Source organism: Rhipicephalus sanguineus, chromosome 4 (genome assembly GCF_013339695.2).
Source record: "Rhipicephalus sanguineus isolate Rsan-2018 chromosome 4, BIME_Rsan_1.4, whole genome shotgun sequence".
NCBI lineage: Eukaryota > Metazoa > Arthropoda > Arachnida > Ixodida > Ixodidae > Rhipicephalus > Rhipicephalus sanguineus.
This window is the reverse complement of record NC_051179.1, coordinates 117,374,772-117,392,359: the sequence shown is the minus strand read 5'-3', so window position 1 is coordinate 117,392,359 and position 17,588 is coordinate 117,374,772. Positions and strand designations below refer to the sequence as shown.

Sequence of the window (17,588 nt, the reverse complement as noted above, 5' to 3'; positions counted from 1 at the left end):
ACACAAGGGGAGCTCGAAGTTGCCGCTTTGCCAGGGGCCCTCTCTTCGTACAGGGGCTCCGTCCGCAGTCACTTCGGTGGGCGAGTTGTCAGGTGACGTCGTCAAACAACACATTCCTGCTGTTGGCTGATATCTAATATATATCGCGCAACGTTGGGTCACAGCACAGCTGGTGGACACCTAGCTGGTCCTCACTTGGCTAGGGAATTGCCTTTTACTAGGGGTGTGCGAATATTCGAAAGTTTCGAATATTCGTCGAATATTACATTCGAAATATTCGTATTCGATTCGAAAATCGTGTATTCGAAAAGTTTCGAATATTCGATAACTTCGAGTATTCGAAAAATTCGAATATGCGATTCGATTATCATGCATAAAATAAGTCGTCTTCCACATTTCTGCTGCGTTCGCATAGCTAAAAACGTTGCCGAGAGGAGCGATAAACATCGTAAGTGCACGGAGGCACGATATCTGCCTGCGACGAGCGCCCCAATACGTATGATTTATTGCTGGTGCATCTCCGACGTGCAGCGCTGTTGGCGATCATGTAACCGTACATTTTCAATATTATGCGGCCGTAACATGTCGCACTACCACTCGTTCACTATGCGGGACCACTTCTGAAGAAAGACAGTGACACGGTGACTGGTGGCGGACCAACGTTACTGGCGGACTGTAGGCACCTTCAAATACCCCAGTCTGGCAAAGCTTTGCCCCATGTACCTCCCTGTACCAGTCACTTCTGTTCCAAGCGAGCGTGCCTTTTCAGTGGCAGGGGGGGTTGTCTCTGTTAAAAGGGAGCGCCTGCTGCCTGATTATGTGGAGCAACTATATTTCTTCATGATAACATGTAGTCATTACTTTCATTGTGCCGTGATATTTGCTTGTGTTGTGATGTGCATTGTGCTAGCCTGGACATTGTGTTCTGGAGATAGGAGTGTAATGTTGCCAGTCAGGCTGTTAATGTTTTTTTTTTTTTTCAGATAGCTACATGTTAAATAAAATATCGTTACTGTGGAGGCATTTTTCCTTTGATATTCGATATTCGATTCGATATTCGAAGGTGGATATTCGTATTCGATTCGTATTCGAAAAATTTGATATTCGCACACCCCTACTTTTTTTCTGTTATTTTTCTGTCTGCTTCTTTCTATCTCTTCCTGTCTATGTCTGTTTCTTTCTCTAACTTTCTATCTTTTTGTCTATTCTTCTAACACTCACTTTTCTTTCCGAGCCCCTTGCCATTCTATACTATGTAAGGCTATGCTACGGCTCTGCTAGCGTGCCAGGATAGTCGAGTGGTTAGGACGCTCGCCTTTGGATGATGGGTACGCGGGTTGAAATCTAGCCTCCCTAAAATTTTTTATGCAAGTATCCTCTGGACACCGGGGCACGAATTCCTAGCGGGGAACCGAGCGGCACATGCCGCAGCCCGAGAGCATACACACCGGGCTACCCCGCAGCGATATTCGGACTCAGAAAACGAAGAGGAGCCAATACCGAGAAAGTACTCCGACATACTCGCGCACTACAGGAAGCAACGACGCCACTATCCAGCGGCTCATAAAAGGCTTACTAGAGAGGAAACAGTGACTTGGAGAAGGCTACAGGCGGGTACCTACCCGCACGGTACACTACTCCACGCAATGTACCACGGCAACTTTAACAGGCACTGTACATACTGCCCGGCCACTGCCAACACCCTGTACCACATGGTACGGGGATGTCGCAACAACCCAAGTATCCCGCCCTTAGACGAACTGAACGTGGACGAAAATCCGGAAGACCAGTGGGAGGCGCTGCTGACGTCCGCGAGCCCTGAGGACCAGCTCCGGTTTGTGGACAGGGCTCGAGCGTCAGCTGCAAGCCATGGCTACCTGGAATGAGGAAGTCACCCACTTCTGGGCGAAGAGCACGCGCGCCTGGTCCCTCAATAAAGTTTAATTCTCTCTCTCTCTCTCTCGCCAAGAATTTCTTTCTTTTTCTTTTTTTCTATCTCTTTCCTGCCCTCTTTTCTCTCTCTCTCTCTCTCTGCATTTGTTCTCTTGCCCATTAGGGTTATTGCAGCCCAAGCCAGACAAATCGGCGTATGTATGTTCTCGGAGCGAAGCAGACGAGCAAAAAGAGAACGAACATGAAGAAGACGAAGAGAGCTCATGACGATTCATGATGATATCACTTTTCTATAGGACACACGGCAAATCTCGAGCGTAACAGCTCTGCTGTAATAACATTGCGCAGCGTCAACCAAAAAATGTGTTAATGTAACAATGAAGCATAAATTCACTTTAGGAATCTGTTTCATATATTCTGAGAAGGAACCACAACCAAATGAATGTAACAAACAATTAAGCCGAGTGAAGCAGGCTATACGTAATATTCGCTGCGGCAAGCAGTGACACGCGGTAAGCAAAACAGCAATGTTTAGTAAGTAGCAAGCATGATGAAAACCGTTTTTACGATGTTCCAATGCTCGCTACTGGCGGAGATTTTCATCAACACATTGCTCGCTTTTCCTGCTCAGATCACCGTATTTCCCGGTTTTCTTCGCTGTTTCCCGCCTGCGAAATACCGCTAACTAACGTCCACACTGCCTCCCTACGTAATCCACAGCCGCAACTTGATTAATCCGAACATGCTGCATATAGGAGTACCAGAATTAGTGCTATCCACATAAAAAGCTCTAATGACGGGTATATTTACGTAACTTAGTCCACAAACGTTCACTATTCAAGCGGCGAAAAAAATTGTGGCAGCTTCGCCCTAGTGGCGCCAAGCCTGAAGGAAGAGCGGAGCTCGGGGGTGGCCCTCCCTGTTTCTCCTTTCTTTCTTTCTTTTTTCTTCTCTTTGTTTCTCTCTTTTTCTTGCATCTCTTTTTTTTATCTGTTTCTTTCTATTTATTTCTTTCTCTTTCTTCCTTTCCTTTTCCTCGCTCTCTGTATATCTATCACTACCTCTTTCCTTATAGCTCTTTCTCTCTCTTTCCTTCCGATGGAAGCGAAAATGTTCGAGGCCCGTGTACTCAGATTTAGGTGCACGTTAAAGAACCCCAGGTGGTCGAAATTTCCGGAGCCCTCCACTACGGCGTCTCTCATAATCATATGGTGGTTTTGGGACGTTAAACCCCAGATATTATTATTATATTATCTCTTTCCTTCTCTTTCTCTCTTGCTCTCTGTTTTTCTTTTCACTTTTTTGTGTCTGTTTCTTTATATATTTTTCTCTCTCTGTCAATGTATGTCTTGGTCTTTCTATCTTTTTATGTCTTTATTCCCTTTAATTGCCTCTATTCCTCTCTTTCTTTCGCTCGGTCTCTTTCTTTCTCTCTCTCTCTCTCTGTGTCTTTCACGTGTTCGTTGTCGTTTAACGCTCGAACCTGCTATACTCACTGTGGGGCTTGACCCCTTTCTTTGGCGCATACGCGCCCGAGGTTTATTCTTTGCGTTGGACAGATTACGGCCGGCCTAAACAGCTCCGCAGCTAAACATTTAAGCAGGTGAAAACCTGTTATTTTTTTATCGAGCCGTTGAATGACATTAACAGCACTGCAGCATGCTCTTGCAGTGCATTGCGAGAGCATGGATGGGGTGGGAAAGAAAGGATCGTCGGCACGCCGAATTGGGTGAGTAAAAAGAAAGAAAAAGCAATCGGTAAAAAAAAAGCGAGGGGCCACACTTGCGTTCTCATCGTCTTCTGTTTTGGACATCGGAGAGGGTACGAAGCGTACACAGACACGTGCTAACATAAGACTTTCCTGCATTGAAGAATGCAAGAACACTTGCCGAATACTTGGCTCCAGCCACACTCCGTGTTCAAGAACTTTTAACACGACAGTGTTTTATGCCGGTGTCCACCAAGACTTCGGTGACGTATTTCCGTCACGGAAATGACATCGAAAAAATTTGCACGATCAGATGGCAAAGAAAAAAAGGTCCATCAACGGGCATCGAACCCACCAGAGCTCGGTTCGCAACGACAGATTCCGGGCACGCTGTCCACTGTGCCACGGGCACGGTCTCTAGAGGATTTACAAACGCGCCTTTTATATCTACCACTCTACAGGTCGGCGAGGGGTGTTGCCCTCTGGGAGCGGTAAAGTAAACTAATTCATCATTACTGTGGCCTCCGCGATTAGCACCTGCAACGCGTTACACGTCCGTCCCATTCGGCGCGTTTTCAATAGAGGTTCAATTTTGTCAATGCCTTAACACACCGCGAGGTGGCGACCTTAGTCCAAGCGTCGTAAAAGCGTCGGCCTCGCTCATAGCATCACGCTAATCCAAACCAAAAATAGCTCTGCGACGCGCGCCTGCCTCACCTGGCTGTAACACCGTGTTCCCCACTCACGCGCTCGCCCGAGAAAAATCGCGGCCGGGCTACCGGGGCGGCACGACGCGCTTTGCGTTTCCCTCTAGTCCGGCCGTGGTGTTCAATGACATTTTAATATGCCGCGGGATGGCGACCAAGTTCTGCGTCCAATATGCGACGCTCTTCTAGCTATCACACCTCGTTCTCTGATTTCGCTTTCACCGTTAACTACTACAGCTACCACAAGGGTTTGTTTAATCATTCAACATGGACGTTAGTCGTCGGGATGGAGATGTACCACCAGTCATCGAAGTGGGTGCATCCACGTTAAACGGTGCTATAGCTGCCAGACATCAATATATATTGCGCAAACTCTCTCATATCAATATACAGTAAACATTCAGTTAATTCTGTGAGGGCACGCTTTACTTTCGTGTTATTCCGATTCCTATGACGGAGCGATCAACCACCTTTTTATCTATTCAGCCTTCAATCAACCCTTGAACGTCTGCCTAATTGTGAAACCTCCCGTCTCCATTTTTTGCTGGATACCTGATTAAACGCTTTTTATGTATGTACCTGCGATATATCCGGTAACATAGCAGCAACATCGAGCAGCCATTGGAAGGAAATGCTGGGAGCGTTCCAATAAAACTAACAAAGCTTCGCATTAGGTATAACATGTATTGACAAAAACTTTCGCTAGCAGGAAAGGTCAATTGCAGCGCTCTAAGTTGTCAGTACGCGACAGTTTGAGACTGTGAGTATACGAGTGAGGCAAACTGTTATACCAAGGTACACGAAATTGTCACACAAAAACTCTTAAACGAAGCTTAAACTTGACCGCCCAAAGTAGGTATGTCTGAAATATTATTTGCAGCCTCGATGTAAAGCCCCGCTTTTGTCACGACGCTCAACTAATCAAGAAGCTAACGTAACACCTGTGTTTGGTATCGTCACTAACGCCATCAGTATTTGTTGGGAGACAGCTTTGCCAACTGCATTATGGATGGAGGCCCCTCACAGTGGTACGGAATTAGCCTGGCTTGAGCTCACTCACTATGTCTTACACCTGCAAATTACCTTACTGAATTCATCCCACTACCTAATTATATGCTGTTGTCGCCCGCGCCTTCCTCCGCCGGGCAGCAAACCTCTCGCTTTCACGCACGATCGCGGCAGGCAGTGAAATCGCTTTATCTGCCAAGCGCATTTCACTGCCTGCCGCGATCGACTCTCTCTATAAGTGTAAACAAGATTCCTACCCTGCATATCAATGACCTCCTGCTACAACAATGCGCACCGTAGTTGTCGCGCCGGCCTTATCAGGTTTTTCTTAATGGTATGGTTGAAAATGAATGCCGCTGCATGAACACGAGCACTTATAATCTTACTTTCTGCCACTTCTGTACGATAAGTATGCAGCCAGGTCGCTGTCCGATTACCTCGCCGTGCAAAATATATGCAGACTACTCATACTGCTCACAATATGAACCCTCCTTTTCCCAAGCGGAATACAAACTTGTGACAAAGGTTGGATACTCCTGGGGCGCTGCGTCAGGCCTTGTCAGCGGCAAAAATCCACGACCTTACAATCAAACCAGCGAACAAGAGTGGGTGCGAGTCGTTGGCACAGCAGGACCAGAACAACGTCGTCATGACTTTCCAGTTGGGGCAAGTAGAACTTTTCAAGCATCTTTGGTCGAGTGGCAAAGCTATGCAAGCTTATTTTCTGAAAGAACTCAGCATACGAGCCTGAAGCATACATGCGCACATGGCTTGGCCCTTCTTGTTTCTTGCTCCGATTTTACAGCAAAATTTTTTATGAGATCAGAACAACGGCCGTTTTTGGCACCGTAGTTGTCGGACGGCGCCTCCGGTGTCCGTAACCGCTATCGCGCGAAATAAAAAAAAACGAAATGAAAACATTTATAGGATAGAACGGGCTTCGAACCTGGGTTCTCTGCGCGGAGCTCAGTATTCTACCTCAGGGCCATGCTGGCGCTTGAAACTCCTTCGCAAAAAGACCCCATACAGGCTTCATGTCGGGAATGAACACATGTAATATAGCGTGTTAGAAGAGTAAAATAACAACCAGGCGTCACACGACGGGAACTCTGTAACCAGGCGTCACACAATTTGAATTGCACAACGAGTGGGCTGTTGAATGCTTCCAAGCCATTACAAAGGGATCTGGCATAATTCTTCATCGTCATCAGGCACAGCATCAACAACGTACACATAACGCCTTAGAGGTGTTTAGCGGGTACCACGTTTCTCCGCAGAATGACGAAAAATAGCATAATGGCTGCTTCCGTACTTCACAAGAATTATGATGATTTATAGCATAGTGGGTTCCTCGGAAGTGGACTTGTATTGGTTGACAAGGCAGCCCGTAAAGACCCCATGATCCATTTCGTCAGGGTCTCAATAATGTTCATTCCCTCTCTCTCTCTCTCTTTCCCGTTAACGTTTGTTATATAGCGTGGTGGGAGAGTGAAATAACGATCGGGCCTCACACAATGCGAATTACGCAACTAGTGGGTCGTTTAAAGCTTCCAACCCATTACAAAGGACTCAGGCCCGTATTCACAAACCACCCTTATCTTAAAGGGACCATCTAACACTTTTCCTGGCCTCATTGTTTTACACTTTTTACTTTCGGGTTGCGTAGACTGGAGGCTGAAGAGATTAGTGCAGCAAGAACGGCAGCGGTAGGGGCACGCAGTCCGAAGTTATTCAGCCTGGAACACTCAAAATACAATAAAATGGAGGTCTACCCTCAACTCGATTTTCGCGGGGTCACCTGACCACGTTTCACTCACCCTGTGACGTCTGATGGCGCCCCAATGAAATGAACTGAAAGATCCTACGTACGGGAAGCTTGCATACAATGTTGCCTGTTCTCTCGAACGTATGGATGACGCCGTTGCGATAGTAACAAACAGTGTGGTGCATTAAGAATGAACTGCGCGTGCGAAACGAGGAAGATCGTGAACGCCTCTATCGTGTTTCTTGTTGCGACGGCGTCTATATCAATGCTCTTACAATTTTTTCCCTTCAGTTTCTACAAACAACGGCGCCTGGAGCGTCCGGAGCGCGTTTCCCTCCAGCACCGTGGCGTTGGGCGCATTCTTTGCCGGGCGCTGCAGTTTTAAAGCTGAAAAGTCTAAGATCGTGTGTCTAGTTGGTGTTCAGTGAAAAAAGCATGCCAAAGAAAAACTAAACCCAATAATAACCCCTTGTGTGATGCAACGCCGCTATTCCTTCTAACGTTACATTTATCCAATCATAGGCCAGCGCTCATCTTCGTCATTTCCGCCCGCAATAGTTCTGGCGAGCGCCGCTACGCGTTGATGCGATCGCCAATGGTGTAGGCGCTTCAAAAAAAGTGTTGGAGGGCCCCTTTAACGCTATAAGGCGGCCTTTCGTAAGGAAGGGAAAACTGTAAGGATAAGAAAAGGTCACAGTGCGTTTCATAAACTCGCCTTCTTCGGTTTTAAGGTAGCCTTACGGAAGGCGGCCTTGTCGTCTTAAGGAACGAACATGGGAGCGAGGCTATGAACTTTTACTGGCTTATTGTTGGATTATTAGCAAGAAATAAAAGCTGTATGCTCCTCAAAACAGTAAGAAAAATGCAGGAACGCATACCCGTGCACGTTTCGGTACGAACGCGCCTCGGCTGGCCGCGCCGTTTGCTCCTTTTCTTTCTTAACGTTTTTTACGTTGTCATAGCAACCGGCGGCTCGCGTAGACGCGCCGGCACATGCGGAGTCAGACGCGCCGGTCCACGAAGCAAAGGTTTCTACGAGAGCACCGACAGGCGCGTGGAGTTGCGAGCTTTCGCTATGACTGCGCTGCGCTTTCCGCGCAGGCCTGGCGTTTTACCTTGCCTAACACATCCCTCGTAAACAATGCACAACCTTCGCCATAACAATATACTCTTACCCTGTGTCTGGCATGTCATCGCTTTGAAGCACGGACAAGTAGGTTTGAGCGCGTTAGCGTGAAGTTGAAGCTCACGTCCTATCGGTACGATAAGAGGGCAGTTCAATTTCTTTCAACTCTTCCATCAATGCACTGATGTCAAGGTTATAAGCGGCGCCTTACAAGTTCTCGAGGAAGTGATATCACCAGCATGCAGTGTAAGCTATACGGCTATAAAGAACGTTAATCGCCAAGTCAGAGACGAGGTGAACGGAGGCATGCGACGGAACATTAGGCCGTGAAGATATAGGAAGTCCCTGTTTGGGCAGTAGAGTACCTACAAACGCCTTGGTTTGAGGGATGGGACGGGAAAAATGAAGATGTCCGTGATACGAATCAGTGAAAGGCGGTTCAAGGATTCGTGACGGAAACGGGGTGCGAACGAACACAGAGAAGTGAGCTTAAAATCAAGCTTTTTTTTACCGTGAAGCTCAGGAAGTTATGAATTCATATGTTTAAAAAAATTACTTGCTGCGACACAGATGTCATCAGGGATAATTAAAAATTGAAGCTTCAGGTTTATTTTTTCTAGAAAAGCGAGTAGAATTATGTGCTCGCCCTCCATGGCTTCTTAGCAAAAAGCTAGGTTTTGGTCCAATAACAATATGTACTTAGTAGAAAGCTCTGAATGATACATGATTACGCATGCTAAACAACATTTAAAAGAAAAATGTCACGGAATATTCAACATAGTGTCAGAGTTATTTACCAAAGAAAAGAACACTGCTTGGATCCTGAGACCAAAGAGCATGAAGTTGTATAACTTTACAATTGCAGACTATCGGCTACAGTTGCGGGCATTAACTCCTCTTGTGCGTTAATCTAAAGACCTGCGCCGCTCGAATAATTCCTTACATTTGGATTCGAGACCTGCATGTTAGGAGAAATGTGCACTTGCAGCACAGACTCGTTATCGCCTGATGACCTACAGCATATTAATCAATTACCAAATAATTCGGTATATTTTATCATATGAGGTTAATGTATCAAAGATGTGGCGTGGAGCTACGGCATCGTAGTAGATAGAAGAGCTGTTGGCAGGTGTCTGTCACGTTTTCTATTTCTTCACCAGACTTCTTTTTTATTTTAAGAGCGAAGCTGTTAAAGCTGGCAGCGTGACGTCCGTTAACAAGAAAACCCCTACTGCGCCGTTGCCATAGCAATCACCACAGCTGCGCGCACCGCTGCTAAAAATAGCCAAGCCGCCACCGCGCCGTGCAGCAACCGCCGCCGAGCCGTCGCAATAGCAAACGCCACAGTTTCTTACACTGTGGCTCAGGGACAGCTGGTTCAACACATTCTGAGTGGCAAGCTTTGCGCGTATTCCGGATCCGGCCGTCGCCATCTTTTGGTTGCCGCTTCTTTGGCCAAGCACGCTGGATCTTATCGCCGCCGGCGTTGTCATTACAGTGCTGCAGCACGACAAGCTGAGGATCAATCAACTTGGCTGTGCCAAGCATCAAGGAAATATATCCAGCCGAAAACGGACGAACACAGGAAAGGGTGAAGGAGACCGGAAAGCGGCTAGCGCTTTCCGTCTCCTTCACAGTTTTCGGTGCTCTTCCGTTTTTGGTTGGATATATTTCCTTGATGAAATGCACCAACTAGCCCAACAACGAGTCATACTAGAACATCTGTGACAAGCTTTGCGCAACTTAGTGCAAACTTCCCGCATTTTTTTTCGTAATTTCATCACGAATCTCTCTGCCTTCAGAAGAACGTGTTGTTGGGCGAGTTGGTGCTTGCTGAATGACATAATGCAGCGCTAAAAACACACACCACAAAGTAAGGAACACAAACGCCTGTCTTGTCGCCTGTCCCGTCGGTTTGTGTTCCTTACTTTGTGGTGTGCGTGTTTTTAGCGCTGCATTATGCCACTCTCTGCCTTCCTCGGCTGTTTTTCCAATCTCTTGGTAGCAATTCTCTCACTGGCCTTCGGCTGTCAGTCCTGCGCACAAAGTGCCCCAACCAAATCCACTTTTGTGATTTATTGTCGACTATAATGTCAGCTACCCGTGTTCGTTCTTCGACACTTTGCTGTATTCCGATATATAAAAGTTACGCCTATAGATTTTCTTTTCATTACACGCTGCATGGTTTTTAATTTTTTTTTCTGTTTCGTCTGTTATCGTTTTACTAATGTGCAGCCATTCCACTGAGTCAGCAAATCGGATGACTACGGAGTAGTTCAGAAAACCCTGAAATAAAAAAGAGCTTGGGGAATATTGCGTCAGTTTACCTTCGGTAATGTTAACAGAAAAATGGGCTTGTTCCCTATCGGACTGCATACTGCGCAGTAGACATGAATAATTTAGAAATATTTTATGATTATGTTGAACGCTATCCTATCTTTATTCTTATCTTGCAGTATATACAGGGTGTTTCCGGAATGAGACTAGGTCTGGTAAAAAAAATTGATATGATGGGTACATATTATTCAAATTCATTAAAATATTTTCCTAGGGCGTCGATACACCGATTAGAACGCGATTCCGACACTGCAATGGCTATGCAAGGGAAAAGGAAGATCGAGAAAAAAGATTTGAGAAGTAAGATAATTTTATTTGCCGAATAGTGTACTTGCAATATACACCAAAATACTTTGCGGGGGAAAATATGATGATGCAGCCGCTCACAAGCACATTAGTTCAAAAACTCCCGTTGCCCAATCAAGGAAAACCACTACAGCGAGTATTTTTGTTAGCAGAAAGTGAGGAGATGTACTTTCGAGATAAATACACGTATGTTTGTTTTTACTGTTATAAAAAATAATTCATTATTTGTTAAAGCCAAACCTAGACGATAATTGCAGACCAATGCAGACGCTGGTAGTTTAATTTGTCGATGTTTCACTTCAATCTCACGGTCACGCCAACCTTTTCTAATGCGTTTTACACATCGAGGAATCAAGGAAATTTTCATTGGAAATAACTTCATATCGCTTTTATTAAGGTTCCGCAAACAAGCGGCGCGAATAGCAAAAAGGGATCTATCCGAAGCCTGTACATGGACAAATCAGCTAGAGCAACATTTACACTTCAGTTGCTGTCATGTCCACGTGTTCTAATCTAATAATAAATTGCAGGCAAGACCTTTCATAGATTCTCACATGTGAAAATAAAGGAGGAAGTGTTTTATATTTTATCGCATGATTATTTGTGCACCCTTTTTGAAACAATGCAGCGCCGGTGCAACCCACCGTCCAGTCCGAGTTGTCCTGGTTACTGGCTCGAGCGGACTGCTTGGTCATCATGTGGTGCGAGAACTGCAGAGCCACCCAATCGTACAAGAAGTGCGCCTCTTTGACATCAGGCCTTTCGAGAACGGGATGGGTAAAGTGCAGTACTTCCGTTCCATCACCTCACCGAGAAAGAAGTCCGCTTCACGCATACAATTACATCATTTTCGCGCCAGTATGCATCCAACCACAAGCGTTGCAGTCTTAGTGCTCTACGTAGATCTATATCAAGAACAAGAACTGCACAGATTCTCGCCTCTGAGTTGTTAGAAAAGGGTGAACACTGAATGACTTATAGACCTCTTTGTAAAAGATTTACTGGTCTGCCGATGGAACGCAGCACAGCTAGCTAACCGCTGTCTTAACGAATCGCGGATTTCATTACACGTGTCTTTTACGTAATGTTATAAATACCCTCAAAAGAAACGCCATGACAAATCATCCTGCATTTAATAAGCGCGCTAAGCAGCGTTACTACAATGCATCTTCGCTAGCGTGCATAAGAGCCTCATCAGTACAAAATGCTCGCAGAGGCAGTTCTTAAAGAGCGAGCACGCAACGCCGCGGGCGAGTATTTGTGATGAAGAGATAACTGCGCTCTAAGTCGTGCGAAGTAGATGAAAACAACGTCTGCTTCATACATTTACTCAGCCGTATCTGCCCCGGCATTTTTTATGTTTTTTTGATAGACACGCAGCTTTTTGACAATATTGTCAGTCAAATGCCTTGGTCTTGCATTCCTAGAACTCCTTTCTTCCTTATTTTACTCATGTAAAGCCAGAGACCAAAGGCAGGCCATTGCGAGAAGTGAGAAGCCCTTCATAGTTTCATTTTCATTTTTGCATGTATTGTCAATATGTTTTATTTTGGACTCAACCAACAGAAGGAGGGGGGGGGCCTCTGCGAACAAACGTTTCCCACCCTAATGGTGAACCCAGCGCACGCCTCGGCTGAGTTATGACAGAAGGTCCGCCAAATGAAAATATTTAACTCAGATTCACATAAACAGGGCCAATTTTGACAAAGATGTCGACTGGCACTTTAGAAGCGCCCATGAATAAACTAATATATTCTTGCACTCATCAGAGACCACAGCTTTCTCTTTTCGTTTAGTCCACCTTCGCGTATCTACTTGGCTTTCCGTTTTGATGATGCCGTAGACACTGCAGCGTTAGGGTGCTAGAGAGACACAGTAAAGCTTTTAGGAACCCAATACCAAAATCTCAATGTCACTAAAATTCACCTAATTATAATTACCAAAGTATAGTAACAGTGGGGAACACTGGTGCACAGCCTTGTCCCCTGTAGCTGTTAGCTGCCTGCGTCAAGAGGGCGGAGGCAGTGTCTGGTGCTTTTAGTGAGGATGTTTGCGTCTTAATCTGTCATTCCTGCCACTTTTTCTCAACGCAGTGCAGACAGCTGGTCCATGCACCGGTTACCCTTCGTGTCATTCCATCTATTTGTCACTCTGGTTAATAGGTGCGAGAATGATGCCGAGAGAGGTATGCACAGAGAAACACGATAAATGTCTAGATATGTTTCAAGATTGACACGTACCCGTTGTGACGTAGTGGCACGTCTTTTCTGGTGAAATGGCCAGGAATAATGCAGCGCACGCTCTCTTTGGCTGCCCAAGTGGGAAATAACGAGTGCCAAAGAGGGAGAAGAAATTGTAGAGAAGGAATTGCAGCGAGGTTAACCAGTTGAGGACAACCGGTTTGGAACCCTACACCTGAGTGGCAAAGGTGTCTAACAGCCCCAGTAGGCTAAGTTGTACACAAGGCCACACAGCAGCCAGAAAGTACGCAGCTGCCCAAGTTTTCTGTATACACGGCATATTTTAACGCAAAGAGAATATTTAAGCGTCGCTTCAACACGAGCCATTCACGAGGCTTCAGCCAACACGAGGCTTCAACACGAGCCATTCAGCTGCAGAAGAAAATATAGTGGCAGCTACCTATAGCCGTGCGAAGACTAAGGAAACAGCAAAGCCGGCGCCATGACCTAGCATGTCTGCAACCTTCAACTCACCTCCCTCCTCCACTTGCATCTGCTAAACTATGCTATACCTTCCCACCTCCTCACCCTCACATCACTGCCCCTCACCCTCACTTCCTTTTCTCACTCCTTGCTCTAGTACACATCTCGATGCTATGCTTTTCCCTCTCTCCTCTTTTTCCTCCTCGTCCACACATTCCTCCTCACCGCTCAAGAGTGACGGTTCGATTTCTGGCCACGCCGGCCGCATTTCGGTGTAGGCGAAATGCAAAGGACACCCATGTTAGCTTTAGGTGAACGTTAAAGAACCAGGTGGGCGAAATTTCCGAATTTCCCCACAACGGCGTCTCTCAGAACCATATCGTGGTTTTGCGACATAGAACCCGAACATATATTATTAACTATTACTCGTTTTTACCCCCAATTCCTTTTCCCGCTGCCTTGCAATATAGTATACAGTAGAACCCCGCTGATACGTTTTTGAAGGGACCGTAGGAAATAAACGTAAGAGACGGGAAACGTAAGAGACGGGAAACGTAAGAGCCGAAAAACAGGAAAAACGGCAAAATATTTAGTGGTACAGAATTTTATTTCAATTCTTACGAGCAGCACGAAAATTGGCGCGCTCAGCCGCGATCTAGTCGATGGATAGAAACGCGGAGCTTAGGACGGCCTTATCCATAGAAATGTAATCAACGTATGTGATTTTTTAAACACCAACAGCTGTAGGCATGAAAGAACTAAGCACACGCAATCACGACCGGTGCGGCGAGTCCGACTGCGAACCGCGCGCACGACCATGCGAGCTCCAACCAGCTCGAACTCCTCCCGTTCTCCGACAAATAACGATGATGATGAGTCTACGCCAACGCGATGGCAGAAGTGAATGCCAATCTCGAAGGCCTTGCTTTCGCAAGCAATTACGTCATACACGCCATGTTTGTGCAATGCAAATCTCAGAGGCTATGCTTTTGTCAATAGTAAATGCCAATCTCGAAGGCCTTGCTTTCGCCAGCAGTTACGTCATAGACGCCATCTTTGCAATTTGAATCTCGAAGGCCATGCTTTTGTTTGCATCAATTGAAAGATTCTGTTGCTTGCGCCTCTCATGCGGCTAATATTACGGTCAAACGAGGCCAAGCTGCGTGAAAATGCGCCATGGCCGCTCTCTTTGGTAGTCACTCGGTCGGCTCCGGGCGCACTTCACGACGTATCATACGGGAACGGTCGGACAGTTACGACGTAACAGCGGGGTTCCCAATACATTGTATCCTATGGGAGCTATTCCGGGACCGGCGGAAAACGACGTAACAGCCGGGAAAACGCAGCAGTGAGGAACGTAACAGCGGGGTTCTACTGTACTACACAAGGCTATGCTATGCTTTACTCGCTCCCCCCTCGTTTTCCTCCTTCCCATCCTCACCTGACTCATCCTTTCCCTCACACCCCTTTAAAACCTCTTGGTATACCTACTATACATGACTATGCTATGCTTTACTGTCTCCTTTCCCTTCTCCTCACCCTCCCTTCCGTTTCGGAACCCATATGGATATGCTGCGCGTCTCTCCTCCTCCTGTCCCTACTCCTCACTCTAAGATTCTTTCTCACCCTCACGTCCCTTTCCCTCATCTTGATATACTATACATGACTATGATTTACAGTCTCCCCTTCTCATAACCGTCAAATCACTCCTCCTCACCTCATTTCCCTTTCCCAATCCTTGATATACTATAGTACATGGCCATACTAACCCTCTCCGCTCCTCTTTTCCCTCTCGCTTATCCTGAAATCCCTCACCCTCACCTCTCTTCCACACCCCTTGCTATACCTTGATATATATGGCTAAGATATTCATTCTAAAAAGACAGGGCGTACAAACACGGACACAAGAAAGAAGTCAGGACACTACAAACGCCGACTAAGAACTGAACAGACGCACAACGGCTGAAAGAAAGAAGGCACGAAAACTTATCTGCGCATGCCCATGCAACAGGCGAACCTATCAATCCGGCACGCGTGGCGGTCTACGTGGAAGATAACTGTTAAGGCATTTGATTTCATCTTTATGCAAGTTATTCGACGGTTGGCTCACGCATGCGCTACCACTATTCTCGATATGCCATGTTTCAATCATCAGGCGCGTTTCTTCATTTCTATGCCGGTACAACACTGCGCATTCATCGAATTTTGGCGTGCACTTACAATCTCGACAATGTGGAGATAGATTAGAAGGTGAGCCTCCTGTAAGCGATCTCTTATGTTCCAACAATCTCTGGTTGATGCATCGGCCCGTCTGTCCTACGTAGAAGCGGCCGCAGTTGAAAGGGACCTTATACACAACACTCGTACGGCAATCAGTAAATTTGTTGGTGTGTTTTACGAAACAAATATTACGAAACAATTTAAAACAATTGTACGTGATGTTGAAAAAGTTCCTGATTATGTTGGTGAATATTTTGATGTATATAGTACAGCTTTCGTTTGGTGTAGTGTTCGCAATTGTGTTGCTATATGCTCATCGTTGGTCACTACTCTGTAAAACTTGAATTAATTTGCGTGTTCTACTTTTAGTTAGATTTGTCGTTTGTTTGAATTACGATTTGTATGGTCTGTATGGTGTAGGTTTGTTTAAAACTGCCAGATGTGTTGTTTGTCCTGATTTCATTGTGCAGTGCTTGCGTCTTCAACGATGTGTGAAATGTATTTCATTACTCCACCCTGTATCGGCCTTTGGCTAACAGTATAAATAAATAAAATATCGGTCCGCTTCTTGTCTTTTACTCGCTCATTCTTCCTCTGCACAGCGGCACAAATCTTGCCTAGCTTATTGGCAGCCGTGAAAACAACATTAACGCCGTATCTGGTTCCTACTTTCTTTAGCCTGTGAGATAGGCGATGAATGTACGGTATACGACACGTTTCTTCCTTCCTGCTTAACCTCTTTGAGTTTTTCAGACCCTTTTCGTATGCGCAATTCTCAGGCGCTAGTTCAGTTCCTCTCAGAGGAGAACCCCGGCTGTTGTAAAGCTTTTAGTATGGATATTGAAGACCTGTATTATTTTTTGCCGCATGAAGACTTGTTAAATTGTGTTAATGAATGTATTAACGAACAAGGGCACCAGACGGTTTTCACCAATAAATGTGGTGTTTCTAGCGGGGCATTTCTAGAAATCCTTTCCATGTATTTAAAGTCGACGCTGGTAGGTTGGAAGGAAGGCGTTTATGTGCAGAAATCAGGTATATGTATTGGTTCTAAAGTTGCTCCGGTTCTTAGTGACTTATACCTTAGCAAGATTGACAATCTTTTGGAAGGCGCCTTAGGTAATTCGGTTATTAAGGTTTTTCGTTATGTGGACGATTACTTGATTTTTTGTAGTGGTGAGGACTTTGAAAAGGTGGTAACTTCCGTGAGCGAAAAATTTGAAGTAAATGGAGGAGGGCTGAGCTTTACTAAAGAGGTGCCTCAGAATAATGGAATACAATTTCTAGACATTTCCTTAACGTTCCAGAAGAACCACGTGTGCTGGCAGTATTCTCCTAGATCTTCGAAACCGCTGTTAAATTTTTCGTCGAAGCACTCGAAGGTTGTAAAAAACGCCATCGCCATGTCTTGCCTTAAGTCAGCCCTCACCAAGTCGTGTGAGCACAAAATGAGTAATAGCTTTAACGCACAGGTTACACGTCTTTTAGATGTAGGGTATCCTCGTGATGCAGTGGCCATGGTCGCTGAACGTTTAAAGAAGTCTATTGTGTTAAGTCCGAGCATGGTTGCAGAAAGCGATAGGAAGAAACGTGTCGTATGTATATCGTACATTCATCGCGTATCTCACAGGCTAAAGAAAGTAGGAACTAGATACGGCGTTAATGTTGTTTTCACGGCTGCCAATAAGCTAGGTAAGATTTGTGCCGCTGTGCAGAGGAAGAATGAGCGAGTAAAAGACAAGAAGCGGACCGATCTTTGTTTCGTAAAACACACCAACAAATTCACTGATTGCCGTACGAGTGCGGTGTATAAGGTCCGTTTCAGCTGCGGCCGCTTCTACGTAGGACAGACGGG

General features: G+C 45.8%; 1 protein-coding gene across 1 annotated transcript in view; it reads left to right on the top strand.

The window, feature by feature from the left end:
• Nucleotides 1-17,588, top strand: part of LOC119391546 (3 beta-hydroxysteroid dehydrogenase/Delta 5-->4-isomerase) — a 56,854-nt gene that overhangs the window by 21,797 nt on the left and 17,469 nt on the right. The window contains exon 2 of the mRNA XM_049415319.1: nucleotides 11,479-11,627. Coding sequence (XP_049271276.1) covers nucleotides 11,479-11,627 — 149 coding nt within the window. The remainder of the gene's footprint in view (nucleotides 1-11,478; nucleotides 11,628-17,588) is intronic.